This window comes from Lotus japonicus, chromosome 3 (assembly GCF_012489685.1).
Source record: "Lotus japonicus ecotype B-129 chromosome 3, LjGifu_v1.2".
NCBI lineage: Eukaryota > Viridiplantae > Streptophyta > Magnoliopsida > Fabales > Fabaceae > Lotus > Lotus japonicus.
In genome coordinates, this window is record NC_080043.1 from 6,401,252 (window position 1) to 6,422,530 (window position 21,279).

The 21,279-nt window shown below is 38.3% G+C and overlaps 3 protein-coding genes and 1 long non-coding RNA gene across 4 annotated transcripts; 2 read left to right on the forward strand and 2 right to left on the reverse strand.

The window, feature by feature from the left end:
• Positions 1-88: 88 nt before the first annotated feature.
• Positions 89-5,973, forward strand: LOC130749048 (E3 ubiquitin-protein ligase BIG BROTHER). Its single transcript, XM_057602325.1, has 8 exons — positions 89-181; positions 491-693; positions 1,272-1,500; positions 1,922-1,956; positions 3,489-3,533; positions 4,334-4,461; positions 5,194-5,302; positions 5,398-5,973. Exons 2-8 carry the CDS (start codon positions 550-552, stop codon positions 5,446-5,448), a joined length of 741 nt encoding a protein of 246 aa, XP_057458308.1. The 5' UTR covers positions 89-181; positions 491-549; the 3' UTR covers positions 5,449-5,973.
• Positions 5,974-8,227: 2,254 nt separating this feature from the next.
• LOC130749724 (uncharacterized) lies at positions 8,228-9,022 on the reverse strand. Its single transcript, XM_057603102.1, has one exon. It carries the CDS (start codon positions 8,766-8,768, stop codon positions 8,562-8,564), a length of 207 nt encoding a protein of 68 aa, XP_057459085.1. The 5' UTR covers positions 8,769-9,022; the 3' UTR covers positions 8,228-8,561.
• A 3,674-nt stretch (positions 9,023-12,696) lies between these two features.
• On the reverse strand, positions 12,697-15,156 carry LOC130749520 (uncharacterized). The gene is made up of 2 exons (XR_009022950.1): positions 14,986-15,156; positions 12,697-13,127 (listed from the first exon to the last, which is right to left on the reverse strand). It is a non-coding gene; the product is annotated as an uncharacterized LOC130749520 (long non-coding RNA).
• A 546-nt stretch (positions 15,157-15,702) lies between these two features.
• LOC130743491 (uncharacterized) lies at positions 15,703-17,235 on the forward strand. The gene has a single exon (XM_057595743.1). The coding sequence runs from the start codon at positions 15,703-15,705 to the stop codon at positions 17,233-17,235; it is 1,533 nt and encodes a 510-aa protein (XP_057451726.1).
• The last annotated feature ends 4,044 nt before the right edge of the window (positions 17,236-21,279 follow it).

The following is a 21,279-nucleotide window of genomic DNA, read 5'->3' on the forward strand; positions in this document are numbered from 1 at the left end:
CCAAAATGAAGATATTATTAAAACTAAAAAAATTAATAAATAATCCAATTTACTTTACTAGTGTTTGTTTATAAAAGTATGTTGTTGAGCACAGTGCAATGAAAAAGTAAAAGAGGCCAAATCTGTGGTGTGGTTTCTGCAACTCTCTCCAACTCTCCAACCATTTCCGTATGTGAACCAGGTAAAATTTTCTCTCTAATTTTCCTTCTTCTCCTGTTTGTTTCCCGAGAAAATCTCACCGCACACCAATTCACCATTGCTATTTTTCAGCATTTCTCCTAATTCCCTCTCCAACACTCACAAGCACAAATCATAGAAAATTTCAAACAATTTTCTCGGATTAACCGCTTTGAAATCTCACATGAAGCACGTGTTGGATGAAACTAATGTGATTTTGTTTTCTTGCTTCATGTTTGTTTTATGAATTTGGTATTGAAGGGCGTGTTTGGTGATGTTCGATGTGGTTTTGTTTTTTGTTTTGTGTTTGCAGTTGTTGTTGTTGTTGTTGTTGTTTTTGTTGAAGAGTGGTGGTTTTTTGAAGCTGCAAAAATGAATGATGGTAGACCAATGGGGGTGCATTACATGGATGGTGGTGGCTTTCCTTATGCTGTGAATGAAAACTTTGTGGATTTCTATCAAGGCCACAACCAAATGCCAGTGAATTATGCATTTTCTGGGTCAATGCCTGAGCAGGTTTTATTTTGTCCTTTATGGTTTTGGCTTTTAGGTTGTAATTCTCATGCTACCCATGAATTGGAAATGTGTGTTGTTGCAGGAACTTACCAGATTTTTATCCTAAATTGATTTTCACCCCCATGTGTAGGAATATTAGGAGAAATGTCCATACTTTTATTATCGTTATCGTTGCTACTGCTACCTAACAGTTTAAGTAATAGAACTCTTAATGCTTGGCACAGGGTCTTGGAAGGTGTTTTTCTTTCTTTCTTTTATTAAAAGATTTGAACGCGAATAGGAAGGTTAAGAGCAAAAATGATGAGACAATCATGATTACTTTTCTATATCGAATGTGTAATGTGCTGAGAGAAATTAGGTGCTGCAGTGCAGGAATGTCTCCCTTTAAGTCTTTAACCCAATATATTTTTATTCTATTTTGAATGGGCTCATTCATCGATTTATCGAACTACATTGAAAACAAAAAAACTTCTCTTTAATTAACTCCTAGTTTACTGTCTGCTTTATGGTTTGTATGACTGTGGTACTGTGCTCTAATCAAACATGACCATATCAATGTAATCAAATGTTCTGTCCAGGAAAGTGCCTACTGGTCAATGAACATGAATCCCTATAAATTTGGATTGTCTGGCCCTGGGAATACATCTTATTATAGTTCGTATGAGGTGAATGATCATTTGCCAAGAATGGAGATCAACAGGACTGATTGGGAATACCCTTCGGTAATGATCACCGAGGAACCAGCTACAACGGATTCGCCAACTAGAAGAGATGGAACCACAAGCATGCAGACTATCCCTGAAGAATGTTAGTTGAATTGTATTTTCTTTTACTGTAAGCATTGGCCTATGATCACATTGTTGATTTTTACAATATGGTTGTTGTATCTTGATACACATGTTTAATCACTTTTTGGTGTCATGAAGCTAGCAGAAAACTATTGTCTGTGGAGATTCTGGGGGGAGGGGTTTTTGTCCGGTGGGATGAAGCTCTTTTCAATATAACTATGACTATTTGGATCGAATTGAAATTACTGTTCTAAATTGCAATTTTTCTAAAAAATATGAAAATTATATTATAGCATCTTTATTTTTTGGATTTCCCCTTTTATGTTTTTCACTCTTTTAAGTTGGTTTGAAAGTTGAAACTACTGCTTTAGTTTAAAATTATTGAGGATAGTTAGACAATCAAAATATAGTATCTTAATTCTTTTGATTTTATTTTGCAGGCAGTCCAAATCATCATGAGTCCAGTAGTAGCCAGGTAAGAAGCCTTGTTTGTTATTAACAGGGCCTAAATTTTATATCTCAGTTAATTAATCTTTGGTTTGATAGTCAATCATTTGTCCCCCTGGTAGGAACACTGGGTCCCTATGCTTGAAACTTTGAAGACATAATATCAATGAAAATTAGCTGAACATGACATACTTTCATCACTAATTGTCATCTATCCCCCCTAGGCCCCTACATTATTTTTTGGATAAAATAACTTTTTTATGAGTATGTTCATTAAAATGAAAATTACTTGTTAAATAGTCCTGTGCAAATTAATTTGCCTAAACTTCCAGTATGCGACAAGATTCCTCTGTAGTTTTAACTTTGTCAAATAATCTGCATATCCTCTTAGTTTGTGACCAATAACCCTTGTGGTATTATTAATTTTGGGGATTAATCACATGGGTTCATTTTCCATTTGTTGAAAGCTTAACTGGTTTAACTAGTACTGGATTTCAAAACACAGGATACTATTTTTACGAAAGTCATAGTTAGTCAGGAAGAGTGTATTTTAAGCATAAATGTTTATTTCGAAACTTATGGTACTGAAATCGAACCATGTCATTCAATTTAAGCAAAATCGAGGATTATATGTAGAACCGTCTCTTTTTAGCTTGTAGACTTGGTTGTAGGGCATAATTCTGATAGCTGCATAACATTATGATTAGCTCCTTTTGATGCAAAGAGTGGCCTTTAAATCAATATCCTTATTCATGTGATCTATATAACAGACAAAATAACTTCTTTTCATTGAGTATTCCATGCAACTTAGACTTACGTTTATTGGCCAAGAAACAAAAAAAGGAGTGTTGAAGTCAGGCATAAATTATTTTACAATATAACATTTCTTGTTAACCTTCTCTCATGCCTCTATCTTTCCTTCATAACCTAGGGATAATCATTAATAGATGACAATTGACATCAAATAGTATATTTGTTTTGGCAACTGGATTATTTTATGTATTACAAACTTGTTTACATGTGCAAGATTTTAGACGGGGTTTTCTTCAGAAAACATCTTTTCTCAATAGAACCTATAATTCATTATCATGATTCACAAAACCATCCTCAAAGTTTTATGCTGGCAAAAACTGTTCCCAAACATATTTATGAATAAACTGAGAAGTGGGAATATCACGAACCCAGAAACACAAACAGAGAAACATGTGAAAGAGAGAGAGAGAGAAAAAGAACGAATCTTGATTGATTGAATATTAATCAGAAAAAGTAGAGAAATCTCCTCCAAGGGTTTCCCCTAACAATTGAGCCACTCCTATGTTTTCTCAATGCTTATTATTCTTCATGCCATTACTCTGTTGTAATTAACTGTTGATGTTTGGGACTCACTAAGGGGGAATGAACAAAATTGAGAAATGTCGCTAGGTTAGTTGCAGCTCCTAACATACTCCATTTTTCTATAGAGTTCTGTTAATATCTATATGCTTTTCAACTTGAAACTTGATAATGAGAAGCAGCATATAAATTTTTCAGTCTCTAATCATTTGTGTTGCATTGCTGCAGGTCATATGGCAAGACGACATTGATCCTGATAATATGACTTATGAGGTTTGAATATGATGGTCTTAATGTTTTACATGTAAATTCTGATGTAGGAATGCATGTGTGTAGTTTCTTTTATTTTTTTCAAATTGTTTTACTTCTTTGAATAGCTGATTATTATATTAGTTATGGTTTACTAAACATCTGAAACAATTAATTCATGCTGATAGCGTTTATAGTTAGGTATTAAGATGATAAGTAGAGATTGGAGATTGTTTTGTAGGTTTGCGTTTTTGTAAATGTTCAATATTGTTTAACTAGAAACAACTCTCCCAAAAAGTTTAAGTTGGTTGATGGAAACTCAAATGATTTTATAGTAAACACAGGCTCTCCTACAAAGTCCATTAGACTTGAAGCTTGGAAAGCCTACATGCTCATTACCCTGTGCTTAAATTCAATTTTTATGTAGAATACGGACAACAATGATAGAGCACCTTAACACTTTGTCTTATGAATCCTGATACCAGTTCAAGAACTAACTACCTCAAAAGATTATGCTGTTAGGTAAAGGCTTATGAATAGGTTTATATATTTTAAAGACTGTCAAAGCGTCAAACAGAAATGGTGCTTATTATGATATCAAATTTGATTTGAACAGTTACTAAGCAAAAAAAGGGAATTTCCATCAAGATTTAGAATGTTTGCATTACATGAAAGAGCCGCATTGTGAAAGTTTCTAATCTATTTGATGTTTGATGTTAGGTGTCTTCGAACTTAATGCTGATTTGTACTGTAACATGACCTTTCTATTTTATTGGTATGTTGAATGAAGATCAATAGCGATTGATATGCCATATATGTATCAGGAACTACTGGACCTGGGAGAGGCAGTTGGAACTCAAAGCCGAGGTCTTTCCCAAGAACTTATTGATATGCTTCCAACCTCAAAGTACAAATTTAGTAGCTTATTCAAACGAAAAAATTCTGAGAAAAGGTAATATCATGGGTTTCAACCTTTTTTTTCTGGAATAGATGAAATTGTTGGTAATAAATATGAGAATGTGAATGAAGGCCAAAAGGGATCTTACACTGTTTAGGAATATGAGGTGAATGTGGAACACGAATGAAATCTTATATTTAATCTTAGTAAGTCTTAATCATTCATCTTGTGGAAAGTAATGTATTGAAATATAGACTTTATGCCCGTAGTATTAATAGTTCAAGGGAAATTTAGTATATACTTTATGCCTGTAGTATTTATAGATTGTAGAATATCAATTGTAATTTCCCTTATTTCCATGATCCCCAAATTTAGCAACCACCAAGTCGAGAAGAAAACTTCATTTGTTCTTCTACATTTTCAATTTCTCTTACTTTATTTCCTTCCTTCTTTCCCAACATCTTTGGAAATAGAATGGGTAATTATTATTTTTTGTACTGTGGTTGAAGATCTAAACAAAGTGTAGATAGTTAATTATGAATACTTGAGTTCTCGACTTATATGATACATCCCTTGCCCACGGAATTTGTTTCTAGTCTCTAGTTTTATATGTAGGACTTACATTGATCACTGAGGTTTTATTTTTTATTGTTTATCTTGGATAATTAGAACTTCTGTTTTCTAGATTTATAATTACGGATATTACCCTTTTCCCTGATTTCAGACTCCAACAATTCACCTTCCTATTTTCAGTATATACTTATAAGGAAACTGCATTGAAAACAGGTGTGTAATTTGTCAGATGACATATAGAAGAGGTGACCAGCAAATGAAATTGCCATGCAACCATCTCTATCATGGTGAATGCATTACCAAATGGCTTAGCATTAACAAGGTGAATAAATGTGTTCTTCTCAAGTTCACTAGAATACTATGTCTATACAATCGTTTGTCGCTGATTCTCCATCTCATTTAACTTATTCTTTTCAGAAATGTCCTGTCTGCAACATTGAGGTTTTCGGTGAGGACTCAACGCAGTAGCAACAGCATGGCAAAAGGGAGCTTTCTTGCTCTGTCAATTTTTGCTCCTCATCCAGCTCTCTCTGTACCTCCCTTTTAGTTTTAATTTTAATTTCATACACTTAGGTAGGTGTAGTATGAAGAACAATGGCACTCCTTACATGATACATGTTTACTAGAAACAACTTGACACAGTCGCATCTTTTAGTGGTTAATGTGCGATTTTGTGTATCCTTCCCTTAGCTTTGTGCCCCTTATATTGTTAGTTGGGATTGAGAAAACTGCTTCCCAGCCATTGATTAACATAGATGTGTTGGGATTTAGGAATGACAAATCTTATAAACATACTTGAATGCAAGGTAAGGCTGTCTACCCTTCCCTGGACACTGCCTGGGTGGGAGCTTTGTAGCACCAGGTTACCCTTAGATTCGTGTATACAACTGAACTCAGCGCCGTTGCATGTTGGTCTTGATGTCCCTAATATTCACCTATTTGTCGTAGATCTTGAGATTGAAATCATGTTTAAGCTCCTAAAATCATTCAAAATATCAGCGTGTGAATGCTCATTTGTGAACACCATAATTGATTTTTTTCTGTCAAAATTAACTTAGGTGTTTGGATGTTTTCACACAATTGATTCTAGCTCTTGAATTCTAGTTTGTAAACATCATAATTGATTTTCCATTGTCAAAATCATTTTTTGGGTGTTTAAATGTTTTATTTTACAATTGATTTTAGCTCCAAAGTCAATTTACCGAGTAGGTGCAAAATCTAACTTCTGTAATGGTTCATAATTATTTATGGGATTTTAAGTTCGATTTTATAATGTAGCCTTACAAAAATTATTTTTCTCATGTGTCAATATGTAAAGAGCCATCCTATTTATTACGAAATGTGAATTAACGAAAATTACGAAGTGCGTTTCATCACCAAATAAATTCACGATTCATGAACCTTTCCCTCCTCAACTCATATATCCTCCGGTTCTTATCACTTCAGCTACCTTTTATAGAAAATCATTAAAATAATATAACAATCTCCATATATTTATTTTTAAGTCAAATACAATAAAACTAACATCTTAGATGCTCATCGTATAAGCAAAGAAGCATTAGCATCAGCAGCAACAACAAATATGTCTCTTTCTCTTCCTTTTCACTCTTTCTCTCTCAACGTCAAGAGTTATATATGTTATGTGATTATGCTCTAATGATGGTACTGCCAACAATGCGAGCGTTAACTTGTAAAATTGGATGAGTTTACGAGCCTATTTGCTGGATGAGTTTACGAGCCCATTTGCTGCAATCAATTGAAAACAATCATGAACTCATTTTTTATTAACTCGAGTGAACTCGTGTAAACTTGGTTAAAAACACAAGTTCAACGTGTCCCCCCCCCCCCCCCCCAAAGCTATGCTATGTTATGTGACTATGCTGTAATGATGGTAGTGCCAACAATGCGAGCGTTAACTTGTAAAATTGGATGAGTTTACAAAGCTCATTTTCTATAATCAATTGAAAACAATCATGAACTCAATTTTAGTTAACTCGTGTAAACTTGGTTAAAATCACAAGTTCAACGTGTCCCCCTGACCCCCATAGATTTTTTAGCCTTTTTTTTTTACTGACTCAAAAACGCGACAAGAGGACTGTGAAGACGAGATATATCATAAATGACGAGATAAAAGGAACATAAAAAATTACTCCTAGGAAAAAGGAGACTCATTCCACCTTGAGGGGAATTTTCCTACACAAAGGAGAGAAACTCCTACTCAAGGAGAGTTTTCCATGAGTTATGTAATCTTAAAATCAATTTTACTAAAAAATTTCCTAGCTAGTAGCTTATCTTAAAATTACTCGTAAGTCGTAACCCACACCCACCCCCACACATGAAACTTGCCAGAATTTTCATGTTCTGAATAACTTTTTGTTGAAAAGACAACTCTAACCTCATTTGACCATAAATCTGAACATATTAATACATCCTTGATACCAGTAATGTACGTTTGCCAGCTAATTTTTTAGAAACTTTTCATTCACTTTTTTTCCCGCAAAACTCAAATTGGCGATAATACCCATAATCAATCTTTTTCCTTTTCTTTTCTGGGTTACCAAACAAGGTTATAGACCCTACACTACTACACATGAAGACGAAATTTTATCTGCGCTGCTTGTTTTACAAACAAAAAGTGTATCAGGCGAATAAGACCTTTTGTCACGTCAAATTTTTATCATTTTTTATCGGGGTTGTTTTTATCTTAGTCGTGAATGCAAAATTAAAAAAATATATATATACTACCCACATGTGACATGAGCTAAGTAAACCATACCTATCAGATCTGGTTATGAATAGTTGCAAAATAAAACATGGTACAGTTATTTAAATATTTTTTTTAAAGTCACAACATTCATAAGTATTCATATATCACTATTACTACATTACATACTTCTAATCGTTATCCTTCATATTTATATAGTCAGAATTTTAAAGGATAATCCCTGCACAAAATACTAAAATAGTAATTTTTTTACATCAGAAAACTACTAAAATAGTATATATTAAGAGGAAGTAGAAAATGAAAAATAGATTGTAAGAAAATTGCTCTACCGCAAATAGATTGAAATCTATACCCTTTGTCATTCTCTACAGTGTACACCGACTGTGATGTGTGAACAACGGAACAAGAGCCACTACTTTTGTGGTTCACAACTCCAAATCGTGGATGAAACTTTAGAATCAAATTACCAATACCAAATCATGAACAAACAACAGAGATTTCATAGATACACAAGAAACCAAATAAAAACAAAAACATAATCATTGTTTTAACAATCCGATGAAGCACAGAAAATTCTCTTATTCTTTCATAGGTTACATAGGGCACTTGAAAAGGGATTAACCACCCAACCAAATCACCTCAAAAAGTCCAAATAATCTCACAAAGTTACAACAATTCTACTGCATAATCCGTAACAAGATCAACACTTCTCATAAAACAAACTCTCTAATCACAATAACCGGATCAATTAAATCAGAGAGTGAAAAGTAATCAACAGCTATGGTCCAAATACAGAGGAAAAACAGGGTAAATATTTACAATAAGATGTGGTACAAATCCATTATTGAAATCTTATCTACCTCGTGTTGTTGTTGCATAGCAGAAGATTGCAGATCCTAGACCAAGCTACCCTGAGGCGAGGGTAAACTCTGTGTGTGTAAGTTCTTGATTCTCTAGCAAAATATTCCATGGTTTCCACAAAGAGGTTCAAGCTTCTCACGGGCGGAACATAAAGGGTCAAAGGAACTGCAGAGAAAGCCACAGTGAAGAACAACTGCAACATTTTTTGAAGAAACAGAGGTGGATCCTTTGAATTGAATCAAATATGAGAAAAGGGTCTTTGGATTTGAGAATTTTTGGGGCATCAAAAGACTCAACAGAGTATGGTTGAAGATGGGGGGTTGAGTAGTTGACTGATATAAGGAAAGGTCTTGAGAAAACTAGAGGCGGCGTGGCGGAGAGAGAATTAAATGAGGGGTTATAGCATGTTCTGGAAGCACCAAGATGAAATAGTATATGGTAATGGATTAGGATCAAACACCTGCTTATTACTTTAGAGGAAAATGATGACTATGCGAGATAGAAAATAGAACAATAGTACTTCATTAGGGTTCGGTAGATAGGTGAGAAAAACAGAATGAAATAGAATGGAATGGAATGGAATGGAGTAAACAAAATATATTAGTGTTATTAAGTGTTTATTATGTTTTTAAGATGAAATTGAACATGATATAAAACTGTTGGAACGAGACACTTTAATTTCAGAAAAAAATGATGAACAGAGGAGAACTGAATAAAATATTATTGTTTTCGTAATTTTACATGGTTAAAAATGCTTCTAATTTATTGTAGTTTTTTAAAAAATTTTGCTAACATATTATTATAAATAAAATATATAAATATTTTTTAAAAACTTGTATATGATAGTTTTTGTTGGTTCCGAAGGATGCAATAGGAGCGACTACAATAAAAAAGGATTTGAGAAAAGTGAGTGATCTATGCTCTCATTCTAACTCTAAGTCGGGGAAGATGGTAGGTGAACATGAGATGTTTTGTTCTTTTGGCGAAGAAAGGTTATTGTTGGGTGTTCTAAGACTTTGTTTTCCGGGGGCCAAGAATTCTAGATTATGTTTTGTTTTAAGAGATTGGCTTCTAAATTATTGGAAAGCTATTGACGGGATGCAGGGTCTTATACTAATGCAGTAGCTGGATGAATTGGTCTTGGCGGATGTTTCATTTGCGATCGTGGACTCTAGAAGATTACAAGTGATAGTCCCATCATAGGGTTGCTCTACCCCTTGACGTGTCTATTGCTTTTCCTCTGATTTGTGGAGGTGAACGTGTTGCGGTTGAGGCGAGCATGGTTGATTATGGGTGGTGCATGTGTGCCTAGAAAGAGCTTAGGCCCTAGGAAGATGTCGAGTCAAGGAAATCACGAGAAAGGAGGAAGAAAGAAGAAGGACTATGTTGAGAGCTCTAATTACACTGTAGTAGAGGAAGATGATGATGATGATGCAAAGCCGATTGGAAGGGAGCACGAGATTAATTGTAGAATTCTTTTTTTTCGGGGACCTTTTTGTTCTTTTATTCTTTGCTACTTCTTTACCATCAAAGAACATTTAAAAGCTTTTTAATTTCCTACTCCTTCCAATCCCTTTGTAAATATCAATATTTTTTTGAAGAAAGTATTCTTCAGCCATATGTTGCTCATGTAACTATGTAAGAAACAATTGGGCTCAAAGTGGAAGGCATCAGAATCATACGTTTTTTTTGCACCCTAAATTAATTAGGACATCGTGGAGATGTGCTTCAATGTCCAAGGTTTGTCCTATGAGCCCATTAAATACTCTCATTCTTAAACAAAACTTGTTAATTAAACAAAACTCAGTCAGTATTGGCGCAGCATTCGTATCTTCTTCAAATTATTGGTTAAGAATTAGCCCAGCCCGATAGCTCAATCAAATGTGGCCCACCTTCCATAACATCCAATACTCTCTCCATTTGAATTGAGCCTAAGAATATTGACAAAAAAAAGCCTAAGAATATAATAATTATGAGGCACACAAATATACTGTACGATTTTGTAAAATAAAATAATAAAAAATATTATTACTTAGGTTGTATCTAATATTCATTGAAAAAAAGGTTGTACCTAATATTGCACTCCTTCCGTTCCAGAAAGATTATTGTTTTGAATTTTCTTTTAAGGGTTTAAGGTTTAGGGTTCCAGAAATAACACATTATAACTCACACTGAATGGATTGCATCAATAAGTGTTTATTACTCTGCCATTGATCAATATTTCATTTATAATGTGTTAAAGTTTCCCCTCACATAAACAAGCTTAATGATGCAATCCATTCAGTGTGAGTTATCAGTGACTCAATAAGATAGGAAAACAAGCTTATTTGATCAAACTGATAATATAGGAAAAACAGAAATATTTTGCCGTTGTGTCTTATTCTTTGCTTATGAAATGCAAGTAGTTGGACTTATTCTGCTGCCATGCATTAATCTGAAGTGATGTTTGCAGGCAACAGAGATATACAACTTATTCTGCTGCCATGCATTAATATGGAGCGATGTTTGAGGGTGATTTTCTTCTACAAAAGGTATCTTGTGTAGCTCCAATATATGTTGTCATGGAAGGTAGTGAGCCACCTTTCTTCACTCGCTTCTTTAAATGGGATTCTAAGTTTTTCATTGCTATAGCATACTTAAGTGACTTTGAATAGTCTTAAAATTCTAACTTTTGATAATTCCTTTGTTTCGGTAGATGCTGGGAAACTCATTTCAAAGAAAACTTACAATCGTAAAAAATGGGGGCACTCCACCTTTGGTTGTAAGTCGTCTCTTCTTTGCTTCCATTTTTTTAGAGTGAGGAGTGACCACAAGGAGCGTTTTTTAGTCTGAATTTTCATATTATTTTGATATCTTATGTTATATATGTCTATAATAACTGTTTTGAGTGGTTCTGTATGTTTAATGCCATTAAATAAATATTAAATTATTAACAATGGGAGCCATAGTCTATGGAGAGGGCCAAAATTCAAATCTCGAGTCGGCAATTGTTCAGAGGATCTCCTTGATGTGACACTGCCTTGGAGATTAGTTTTGTCACAATGCCTGTGGGCTTTGGTTTCTTTTTTTAAAACTACTTTTAACCTTTGTTATTACTGCTTTATGACACTGCTAACTTGTTTTCATGGTTATTTTTTTTCAGCATGATGGTTCTCTTGCATCATAGAACAAACTTAATAGTGAACAGCCAAGTCAGGCTCACCTAGGTGCTCCGTGTAGATGCAACGCATCCATGGAACATCCAAGTCTGGCAGAGCCACGCGATACTCCGGGACATAGTACATACCATGATTACCAGTGAATTTTTCCAGAGGGCACAGCACAATCAGGTTCAACCAAGGTCTCAAAGAAGACGTTTTAGGTATCTAGGACAGAGAAGTCAGGATCAACTAGATTGTAGTCCAAGAAGTAGTACTCCTTACGGTCACCAGGGACAGCCAAGTCAGGCTCCCCTAAGGGATCCACCTCCTGGAAATTTTGAACTTGATCCTTCTCAAACCTACATTCCGGATGAAATTCAGTAGCAAGGGGATTATCAATGCAACGGGATTTTCAATGAAATTGAGTGTCATTGCAATTGTACAAGCATTAGAGAGAATTATTGAACTTGCCTAACTTGCCTTCTGTGGTTCTAGCAAGATTTTAATTGTATTGCACCAAAGGCCATGTTTTTTTTTCAAAGCTAGATACTTTGTTCTCATGCTCCCATTGAAATAAGAGCAATAATGTTCTTGTGTATAATATGATTCTTCTCATTTTACGACCACACATGCTTTTCTATACTAAATCCTATAATTGAAGTATCTCTATAATGTGAGAAACAAGGTTTGAAGGTGGCTAAGATTAAAAAGAAAGCATGACTAATGTGCAGTTTCATTTAAGATAAATGTTTTTCAATTTGCCTTTGCATGCTTCACAGCTTCAAAATACATTTAGTAATTCTTTTTCATTTTCATATTTCTATGCAAGGACTTGCATCCTTTTTTTTCTACATTTTCAGTCTTTACATAAAGTTATTTAATCTGAACCTCCCTTCATGACCTTTTATTTTCTAATTTTCACAACCTATTTCATTTTGTTTCCCATTTTGTAAAAAAAGGTACACATCAAAAGAGCTCCAACAATAGATATTAATCAAAGGTGCATAAGCTTTATTCATTGAATATAATTTGAGACTTGATAGAAAGATGAAGTACATTGTGCACAAAGGCCACAATACAAGATATGCACACAAATAAAATCTACACTTGTTTTCAAGGAAGGGTCAAGTTTTTTTTTGAAGGCTAAAAACATGTATATAAGATACCATAAGGGGTGTTATAACCCATATACAAAGAGAAGAAAAAATAGATTGGGCTGCATGAGCTTGTTCTTAGACACGACATTGCACATTTGCTTTCTCCATTCTTCAATAGCAAGAACCTCACACTGGTCCGCAATCCAGTTATTGTAGTGTAGTCCCACTGCACGAGCTTGTTCTTAGACACGACATTGTAAATTTGCATTCTCCATTCTTCAACAGCAGGAACCCCATAGTGATCCGCAATCCAGTCTAGTCCCACTGCAATATTACCAATCCTAAATATGTCAAGGGTATGCAAGCGAAAAACAAACTACTATTTTTAGTTTTGTCATGAAAACAGAACACAGATTGTTTATTTTTATGTCTTTTCATTTTACAGCTGTCAGCCAATCACAACTATTAGTAGGAAGTTACAGCAGTTGTATATCAGTTAGGTTGTTATAAACCGAGTCAAGGTAAGTTAACCCATAGCCAGCTCCACCAATACACGTACTAGCTGTGGTTGTAATTAATTCATTCAGAATCATAAGTTACATTTAGTTTCTCTCAAATCCTCTCAATCTCTCACGAACTTTCATCTTCTTACACAGGGATTATATGGAAAATGAGGAAAAGACAAAAGACCTTCGAGTTATGTTTGATCTTATCAGATGATAGAATGATAGATGAGTTTCATAATACAAATCACCTACACCTATTTATACAAATTGTCAATGTCAAGTCCTAGTATAGCAATACTAGCACAATCCCAGCACAACAAGGTTATAATGAAAAACAGGCTCGAAGCAAATAAATAGTCCTAATATTTTAACAAGCAATGTGAACTTAGTTAGAGTCAGGAAGATAAACATGCAGCATGCTATGATCCAAAAGTGATTAAAAAGACATTCACATATTCATACATCCACATAACAGTCACTAAAGATAAAAAAATTGGGGACAATCTGAACTACTCAAAACATGAAATTTCAAAAAACAGAGCAACCAGACCAGACAACCAAAAGAATAAAAATTGAAGGCATAACCAGACCACATAAATGAAGCTCTAGAGAGAGTGACATGTTGTTGAGAAGCTTTTGACCCTAGAACACTCCAATGAGGAATAGAAGGTGTGAGAGATAAAGAGTTCCAATTTTCAAAAGAAGAAGAAGAGAAGTGGCCTGAAATGAATCAAATAGGATGGTCCCTTTTGTAAGCTGAAACTGGCAATTCAGTTTGGTTCTTTTTTAACACGTGAAGTGCTTATAGCGATAATAGTTAAGTAGATGTCTCATACTTTATGGCTGGTAACTACCTACCCCAGTGTACCTAGAATTAAAAAAACAGAACCCACTAAGAAAGCACAAAGGAATAACAAAACATGGTAATCAAAACAGAAACATAAAAACGCAGAAATAAGGCCAGCACCAATTCGAGACACGCATCAAATAGGCAGAACATACTTAGCAAAAGCAAACAGCCAGAAGACATGACTGATAGAAAAATCAATTAGTAATTTCTTCTCCACCGTTTGGACCTTTTCACATTTGGAGGTGCTGACTAATACAACTTGAAAGTTCTAATATAGATACTATCATGTGGGTTCTGAGCATGAACTGCAATACTTCCTTAATTCTTCAAAACCTTATATGCTATTGTTTGATTATTATATTACTTTTCCATTCCTATATATCAAAAGACAGTATATATGCATCGTAGTTTCAATCACAATCAATGAAATACATCTAATGTAAAATTCTTTTCTCTGATAAGTTGTAAGCATGAGTGAGTGATAAATTAAACCATCTTCTTCCTTCTCTTATCTGCAACAGTTTACAAGTTTGGCTTAGCTAAAAAAAAAACAACCATATTAGTTTGCTTCATCACATGCCACTCCAAACTCAGAGCCTGGATTGACACCAATATTTTTACAAAGTAATTGAACGAAGACACTTCAATGAAGCATTTTATCGAACAGCTTAAGGGCATCATAAAAATCAGTTTGTACAAATGTAGAAATGCAACACCACAATTGCAGAAAAGAAACTAGACTCAGATGAACACAATCAAGAGCTCCAAATGTAAAAACAGTATGGAAAATTGAACTTGGAAACAACTGAATTCAAGAAAAACAAACCAAATCAACAAGGACATAAGGAGAAGAGGAAAACGAAATCAGCATGCTGGCTGGAGAAGCGGGCTAGGCTGCCGGAGATCCACCACCGCACCACGCCAGGTCGTTGTTGTCGCCGGCGAAAGGAAAGGAAGAAAGATTTCTTTTTTCTGAAGCCAAAAAGAAGAACGTGAATTATGGTGAATGGGGATATATTTAAAATAAAAGGATTACTAAGCTATTAACTGAATTGGTAGGGATTATTGTGCAATTAAATTAAATAATAAAATATATATTACGAAAATAAAATATTAGAAGTGATGTGGATAATAAGATGACATGTGTCAGATTATAACTGGTACAACAAGGTCATGAGTGATATAACCCAAAATTGAGCATGAGTCATTTAGATAACCCCTTCTTTTAATATTTCAACATGTTGTTATTTTGGAAAACCAATAGATTTTTTGCTAATTTTTTCCACATATACTTTCATTTAATAAGTTTTCTCTCACTTATCACATCTTGTATCAACCGAGTGCAATTCTTCTATATCTAAATAAAATTTAATTGTTGCATATAAGAGTACTAGTAAAATTAAATAAAGGTACTATAGTAACATTATACTGTCAATAATTATCATCTCAATTTTTGTGCCACAACCTTAAACAAAAATCTTTGTAGAACGGTGAGAGTACTGGGAGTAAAGATTCAAAAACAAAAAGAAAAGATAAGTCGAGAATGGAGAGTGACACGTTCATGTTCACGACCGAGCAGCCACCGCCACCGCCCCCTATACCACCAGATCAGCAAAGGCCCACGTTCAAGGACAAGGTACTGGGAAAGGGACCAGCTAAGCGACGAGAGCCTAGGCAGTTCCAGAACTTGGTAACCTCGGGGGTGTTGTCAAAGGAAAACGTTAACGGTGATCGTTTATTTCCCAGCTTCGATTTTGTCGAGGAGGCGGAGTATGAGAAGATTTGTCAACCGTGGCAGGGATGTCTAGTGGTGAAGCGACTAGGTAGGCACATTGGATACACTGCACTCTGCGAGAAGCTACGCTCCCTCTGGAAACCAGTTGGGGGACTGGAAGTTACAGATATACACCATGGCTATTTTCAGGTGAAATTTGACGTCGAGGCGGATCGCGAGACAGCTATGACAGGTGCACCGTGGTTGGTCTACGACCACTACTTATCTGTCAAACCTTGGACGAAGGACTTCGTGGCGGCTGATGAAAAGATTAATACTACGATGGTGTGGATACGCATACCAGGGTTGGGCATGCAATTCTATGATGAGGACATCTTGATGACTTTAGCCACAGGTGTGGGAACTCCGATCAAGTTGGACATGACCACGGCAGACAGGCGCTTGGGTAAATTCGCGCGTATATGTGTGGAGATTGATCTAGATAAGCCCGTCGTGGGAATGCTGAGACTTAGAGGAACCTGGTATAATATTGAGTACGAGGGGCTGCATCTTCTTTGTTCAAAATGTGGCTGCTATGGGCATCTTTCACGGAAGTGCAAGGTGGTGGTGGCTACTCCGGCGACGATGGAGAACGCAACAGCTTCGCAAGAGGCGGCGGCTACCCCAAAGAGTACACCCCTGGAGAAAACCCTAGATCCAGGAGTCAACCATGCATTCAATGCGGAACCCATGCACGCCGAATCTTCTGCAACCAAATCAGCAGTTACGGTTCCAGATGCTGCACATGGTAAATGGTTGAACGTTGAAAAACCAAAACGGAAACAAAATAATAACCGTCAATCAGGAACAGCGAAATCTAAGGAGCCTAGTAATGGCAATAGATTCCAATCATTAACCAGCCTTTCGGAGGAAGCAACAAATCCCGTGAAGGTTGGAACTAATGCGAATAATTCTGGCAACAGAAACGTGGTGTCCAAGGTTGTTGTGAATGCCAAAAAACGCTCGCGCAGGGATGATGGTAAATCGTCTCAGATAGTGACTCAAGGCCCGTTGCAGATCTTGGGGAAGCCACAAGACCAAAGTTTAGGTGTCTCTACAAGGGAGAAAGCGTCAGGGAGCACCTCCGGTCAGTTACCAACTAAGATGATCGGAGATAAGGTGGTTTACGATCTTGGAGGCGGAGCCATGTCCACTGAATATATGCAACCAGCAGGAGGTTCCAGGTACCAGCTCATGGACATGGGTGTGACAACTAACCAGCGTGTCAATGAAGGGAACACAGCGACAAACCCATCGGACCCAGGACCTAAAGCCAAGATGATGATGGTCCACCAACAGTAGTGGTCCATGTGCCAATTCCGTGTAGTGCCTGATGGATAGTACACCATTCCAAGTCATTGCATGGAATATACGAGGTGGCGCGGGAGCGCGGGGACATCGTAGGGTTAAGGAGCTTGTAAGAACCTATAAACCCTCAATTTTTGCACTGTGTGAAACTCATTGCAAATTTCCTAGAGCCAAGGTATTCTGGCAGCATCTAGGATATGAGCAAATTCATGAAGTGGAGGCTGTGGGGCATAGTGGTGGGATTTGGATTCTAGCACCCATCACTAGGTCTTTTCATGTGAATCTCCTAGAAGCGTGGGATCAAGCAATTTCAGTGGAGATTCGACATGACAACCACAGGTGGGTATGCTCAGCCATTTATGGGAGTCCAAACCCAACTCGTAGACAGGAACTTTGGGCATATTTGTCGAGTCTGCGACAGCGTACCCAGGATCCGTGGCTAACTTTGGGAGACTTCAATGATGTTTGCTCCCCCTCTGAGGTGTGGGGTGGGGATTTTAGTGAAGCCCGAGCTATGGCGATGTTAAATATGCTAGATGTGTGCTCCTTGATTGATCTGGGGTTTACGGGGACGAAGTACACATGGGAGAGACGTGTGAATGGCAGGCGCGTGCTCGCGAAGCGACTAGATCGAGCTTTAGGTGACATGCATTGGAGAGTGGCATTCCCAGAAGCATATGTGGAGCACTTAACCAGAGTTTACTCAGACCATGCCCCAGTTCTAGTAAGATTGGCGGCACCCCAAGGGGAACGGAGACCACGTCCGTTTCGTTTCCAAGCTGCGTGGGCGACGCACCCTTCCTTTGTGGATGTGGTTGGTCATGCGTGGGGAGTTCAAGGACAATCTTTGAACGCGAAACTTTCTAATGTGCAACAAGCCGCCACCAAATTCAACAAGGAGGTGTTTGGGAGCATTCAGAAACGGAAATGGCGAGTGGAGCGTAGGCTACAGGGGGTCCAGCGAGAGTTGGATTGGAATGTCTCTGAGTCCTTGGCTAGACTAGAGAGGGAGTTACAGAAGGAGTATGATGATATCCTACTCCAGGAAGAACTTCTCTGGTACCAGAAGTCAAGAGAACAGTGGGTGATGTTTGGTGACCGTAATACGAAGTTCTTTCATCTCCAAACAGTCATTCGCCGGAAGAGAAACAAGATTCATGGCCTTTTCCTTCAGGATGGAAGGTGGTGCACAGAGCCGCTTGTGCTCCAGGAGGCAGCGAGGGGTTTTTTCATTAACCTTTTCTCTATTGATGTGCAGGTCACCAGGAACTTCATCATGGAGAACCGAACGCCCATTATACCGGAGGCGGCGAGGAGGAAGTTAATACAACCGGTTACTTTGGCAGAGGTTCGAGGTGCAGTTATGGCCATGCACTCGTTTAAAGCCCCAGGACCAGACGGCTTCCAAGCTTTCTTCTACAAGCAGTTCTGGAACACAGTAGGGGGTGACCTTCATCATATGGTGGCGAGGGCCTTCCAGGAGGGGCGTTCTGATCCTGCACTTCTGGATACATTGCTGGTTCTCATTCCCAAGGTGGAGAATCCGAGCCGTCTGAAGGAGTTACGGCCAATCAGTTTGTGTAATGTGGCGTATAAGGTAATCACGAAGGTGCTGGTGAATAGAATTCGACCTTTGCTCGCGGAGCTAGTGGGGCCTCTTCAAGGGAGCTTTATCCCAGGGAGAGGCACCAGGGACAACATCATTCTGGCCCAAGAAGTCATGCACACCATTCACATTCACAAGAAAGGGGGTGGCTTGGTTGCATTCAAGATCGATTTGGAGAAGGCGTATGACCGTGTTAATTGGGATTTTCTGAGAGCTACCCTGTATGACTTTGGGTTCCCTCCACAGTTGGTGTCTTTAATCATGTGGGGCATCCAAGCTTCCAACATCTCGGTGTTGTGGAACGGTTCCAAGCTAGAATCCTTTACACCACAAAGGGGACTTAGACAAGGAGACCCTTTATCACCATATCTATTTGTTCTTTGCATGGAGCGTCTGGCCATTCAAATTCAGAAACTTGTAGAGGAAGGATTGTGGCATCCAATCCGAGTTACAAAGGATGGAATAGGTATCTCACACCTATTCTTTGCCGATGACGTACTTCTGTTCAGCCAGGCATCTCAGGAGCAGGTTCAACTAATCACAGAGACCTTAAATGCGTTCTGTGAAGCTTCGGGAATGCGAGTTAATTTGGAGAAATCCCGCATGTTCTGTTCGACAAATGTGGATCAGGGCAAGCAACGAATACTGTCTAGCATATCAGGGATGTGTCGCGCTAGTAATCTTGGAAAATATTTGGGGATCCCACTTCTCAAGGGGAGAGTCACACGGGATCAATTTGCACCCATCATAGATCGTGTGAACTCACGGCTAGCTTCATGGAAGGGCAAACTTCTTAACAAGGCTGGGCGCTTATGTCTGGCGAAATCTGTGCTATCTTCGTTGCCAGTGTACACCATGCAGGCTCTCTGGCTTCCAGAAGCCGTATGTAACCATGTAGATAGGATGGTCCGTAATTGCATCTGGTCCAAGGGAGATAGTACTCGCAGTTGGAATCTTGTGGCTTGGGAAGATATAACGCAACCAAGAGACAAGGGGGGCCTCGGGCTTCGTTGTGCCCGGCAGAATAATGAAGCGTTGCTGGGGAAGATGGTGCACAGCCTGCTACATGAGAAGGATACCTTGTGGGTCAGGGTCATGTCGGAGAAGTATTTGAAGGATAAATCAATTCTGCAAGCTAGACACTGCCGGGGAGAGTCGTATGTGTGGAGAGGGATTATCAAGGCAAGAGATGCAGTGGCGCCGGGTTTCCGACCTCGGTTGGGAACTGGAGGATCCTCGTTATGGTTCAGTAACTGGCTGGGAACAGGTTTGCTTGCTCAGCGTATCCCGTTTGTCCATATAACAGACACTAACTTGTGTGTCTCAGATTTGTGGCATGATACTAGCTGGAATTTCGATTGCCTCTATACTTTGTTACCTGATGAGATTAAACAGGAGATTATGCGTGTTGTCATTCCACAACAACCAGAGGGTGCAGATCAGCTTCTGTGGTCTGGGGAGAATGATGGGTGCTACACAGCAAAGTCAGCATACTCCATGTTAACGGCAAACAATCATCCCACGTCCCAGCTTTGGCGCATGATTTGGAAAAGCCGAGCCCCTGAGAAGGTTAGGTTTTTCCTTTGGTTGGCAGCAAGAGGCTCGTTGCCCACGAACCAGCGAAGGAAACGATGTCACCTTGCGGATGATGAATCGTGCCCTCAGTGCGGAGCGCCAGTGGAGGACGTTGAGCATCTTCTCAGACGTTGTCCCGTGGCCCAACAAGTTTGGAACCATTTCAGGTCGCTCTTGCCCAGGCTACCTCACACACTGCCATTTCGCCATTGGCTCGTAGGCCATCTCCAGCACGCAGATCATGCATTCTCGTGTGCGGTCATGTGGACACTATGGACCTGGCGGAATAACAGAGTTTTTGACCCACAACCGTGGCCACTGGATGTTGTGTTGAGGAGAATTCAAGTTGCTGTGGTTGAGTTTCAGCGATTGGGACGTCTGCGTTGTGTCTCAGGTTCCGCTCTCCACGAGAATGAGGGGTTGGATGCTGATACTGTAGAGATGTGCACTGATGGCAGTATGGTACCGGACTTGCAAGTGATTGGAGGTGGGGGTGTCTTGAGGGATAAGGATGGTCGTTGGGTGACCGGGTTTGCTGTGTTTTGGGGCACTGGTGATGTCTTGACAGCAGAGTTACGCGCTTTTTATGCAGGTTTAAAGCTGGTTTGGGATCTCGGTTATCGCAAATTGGTTTGTCGCTCTGACTGTATGGAGCTGGTCGAAGTGGTTCTCGGTTCTGAGTCAGTGGACCAGTATTGGCAGCGTGATGATATTCGGAGAGTGCGTGATTTCCTTCGTCGTGGTTGGCAAGTTACAGTTTGCTATCTACCTCGGGAACGGAATACGGTTGCTGATGCGTTGGCTAAACTAGCTACGAGAGTGCGTTGTCAATGGACGGTTTGGAAGAACCCACCTGC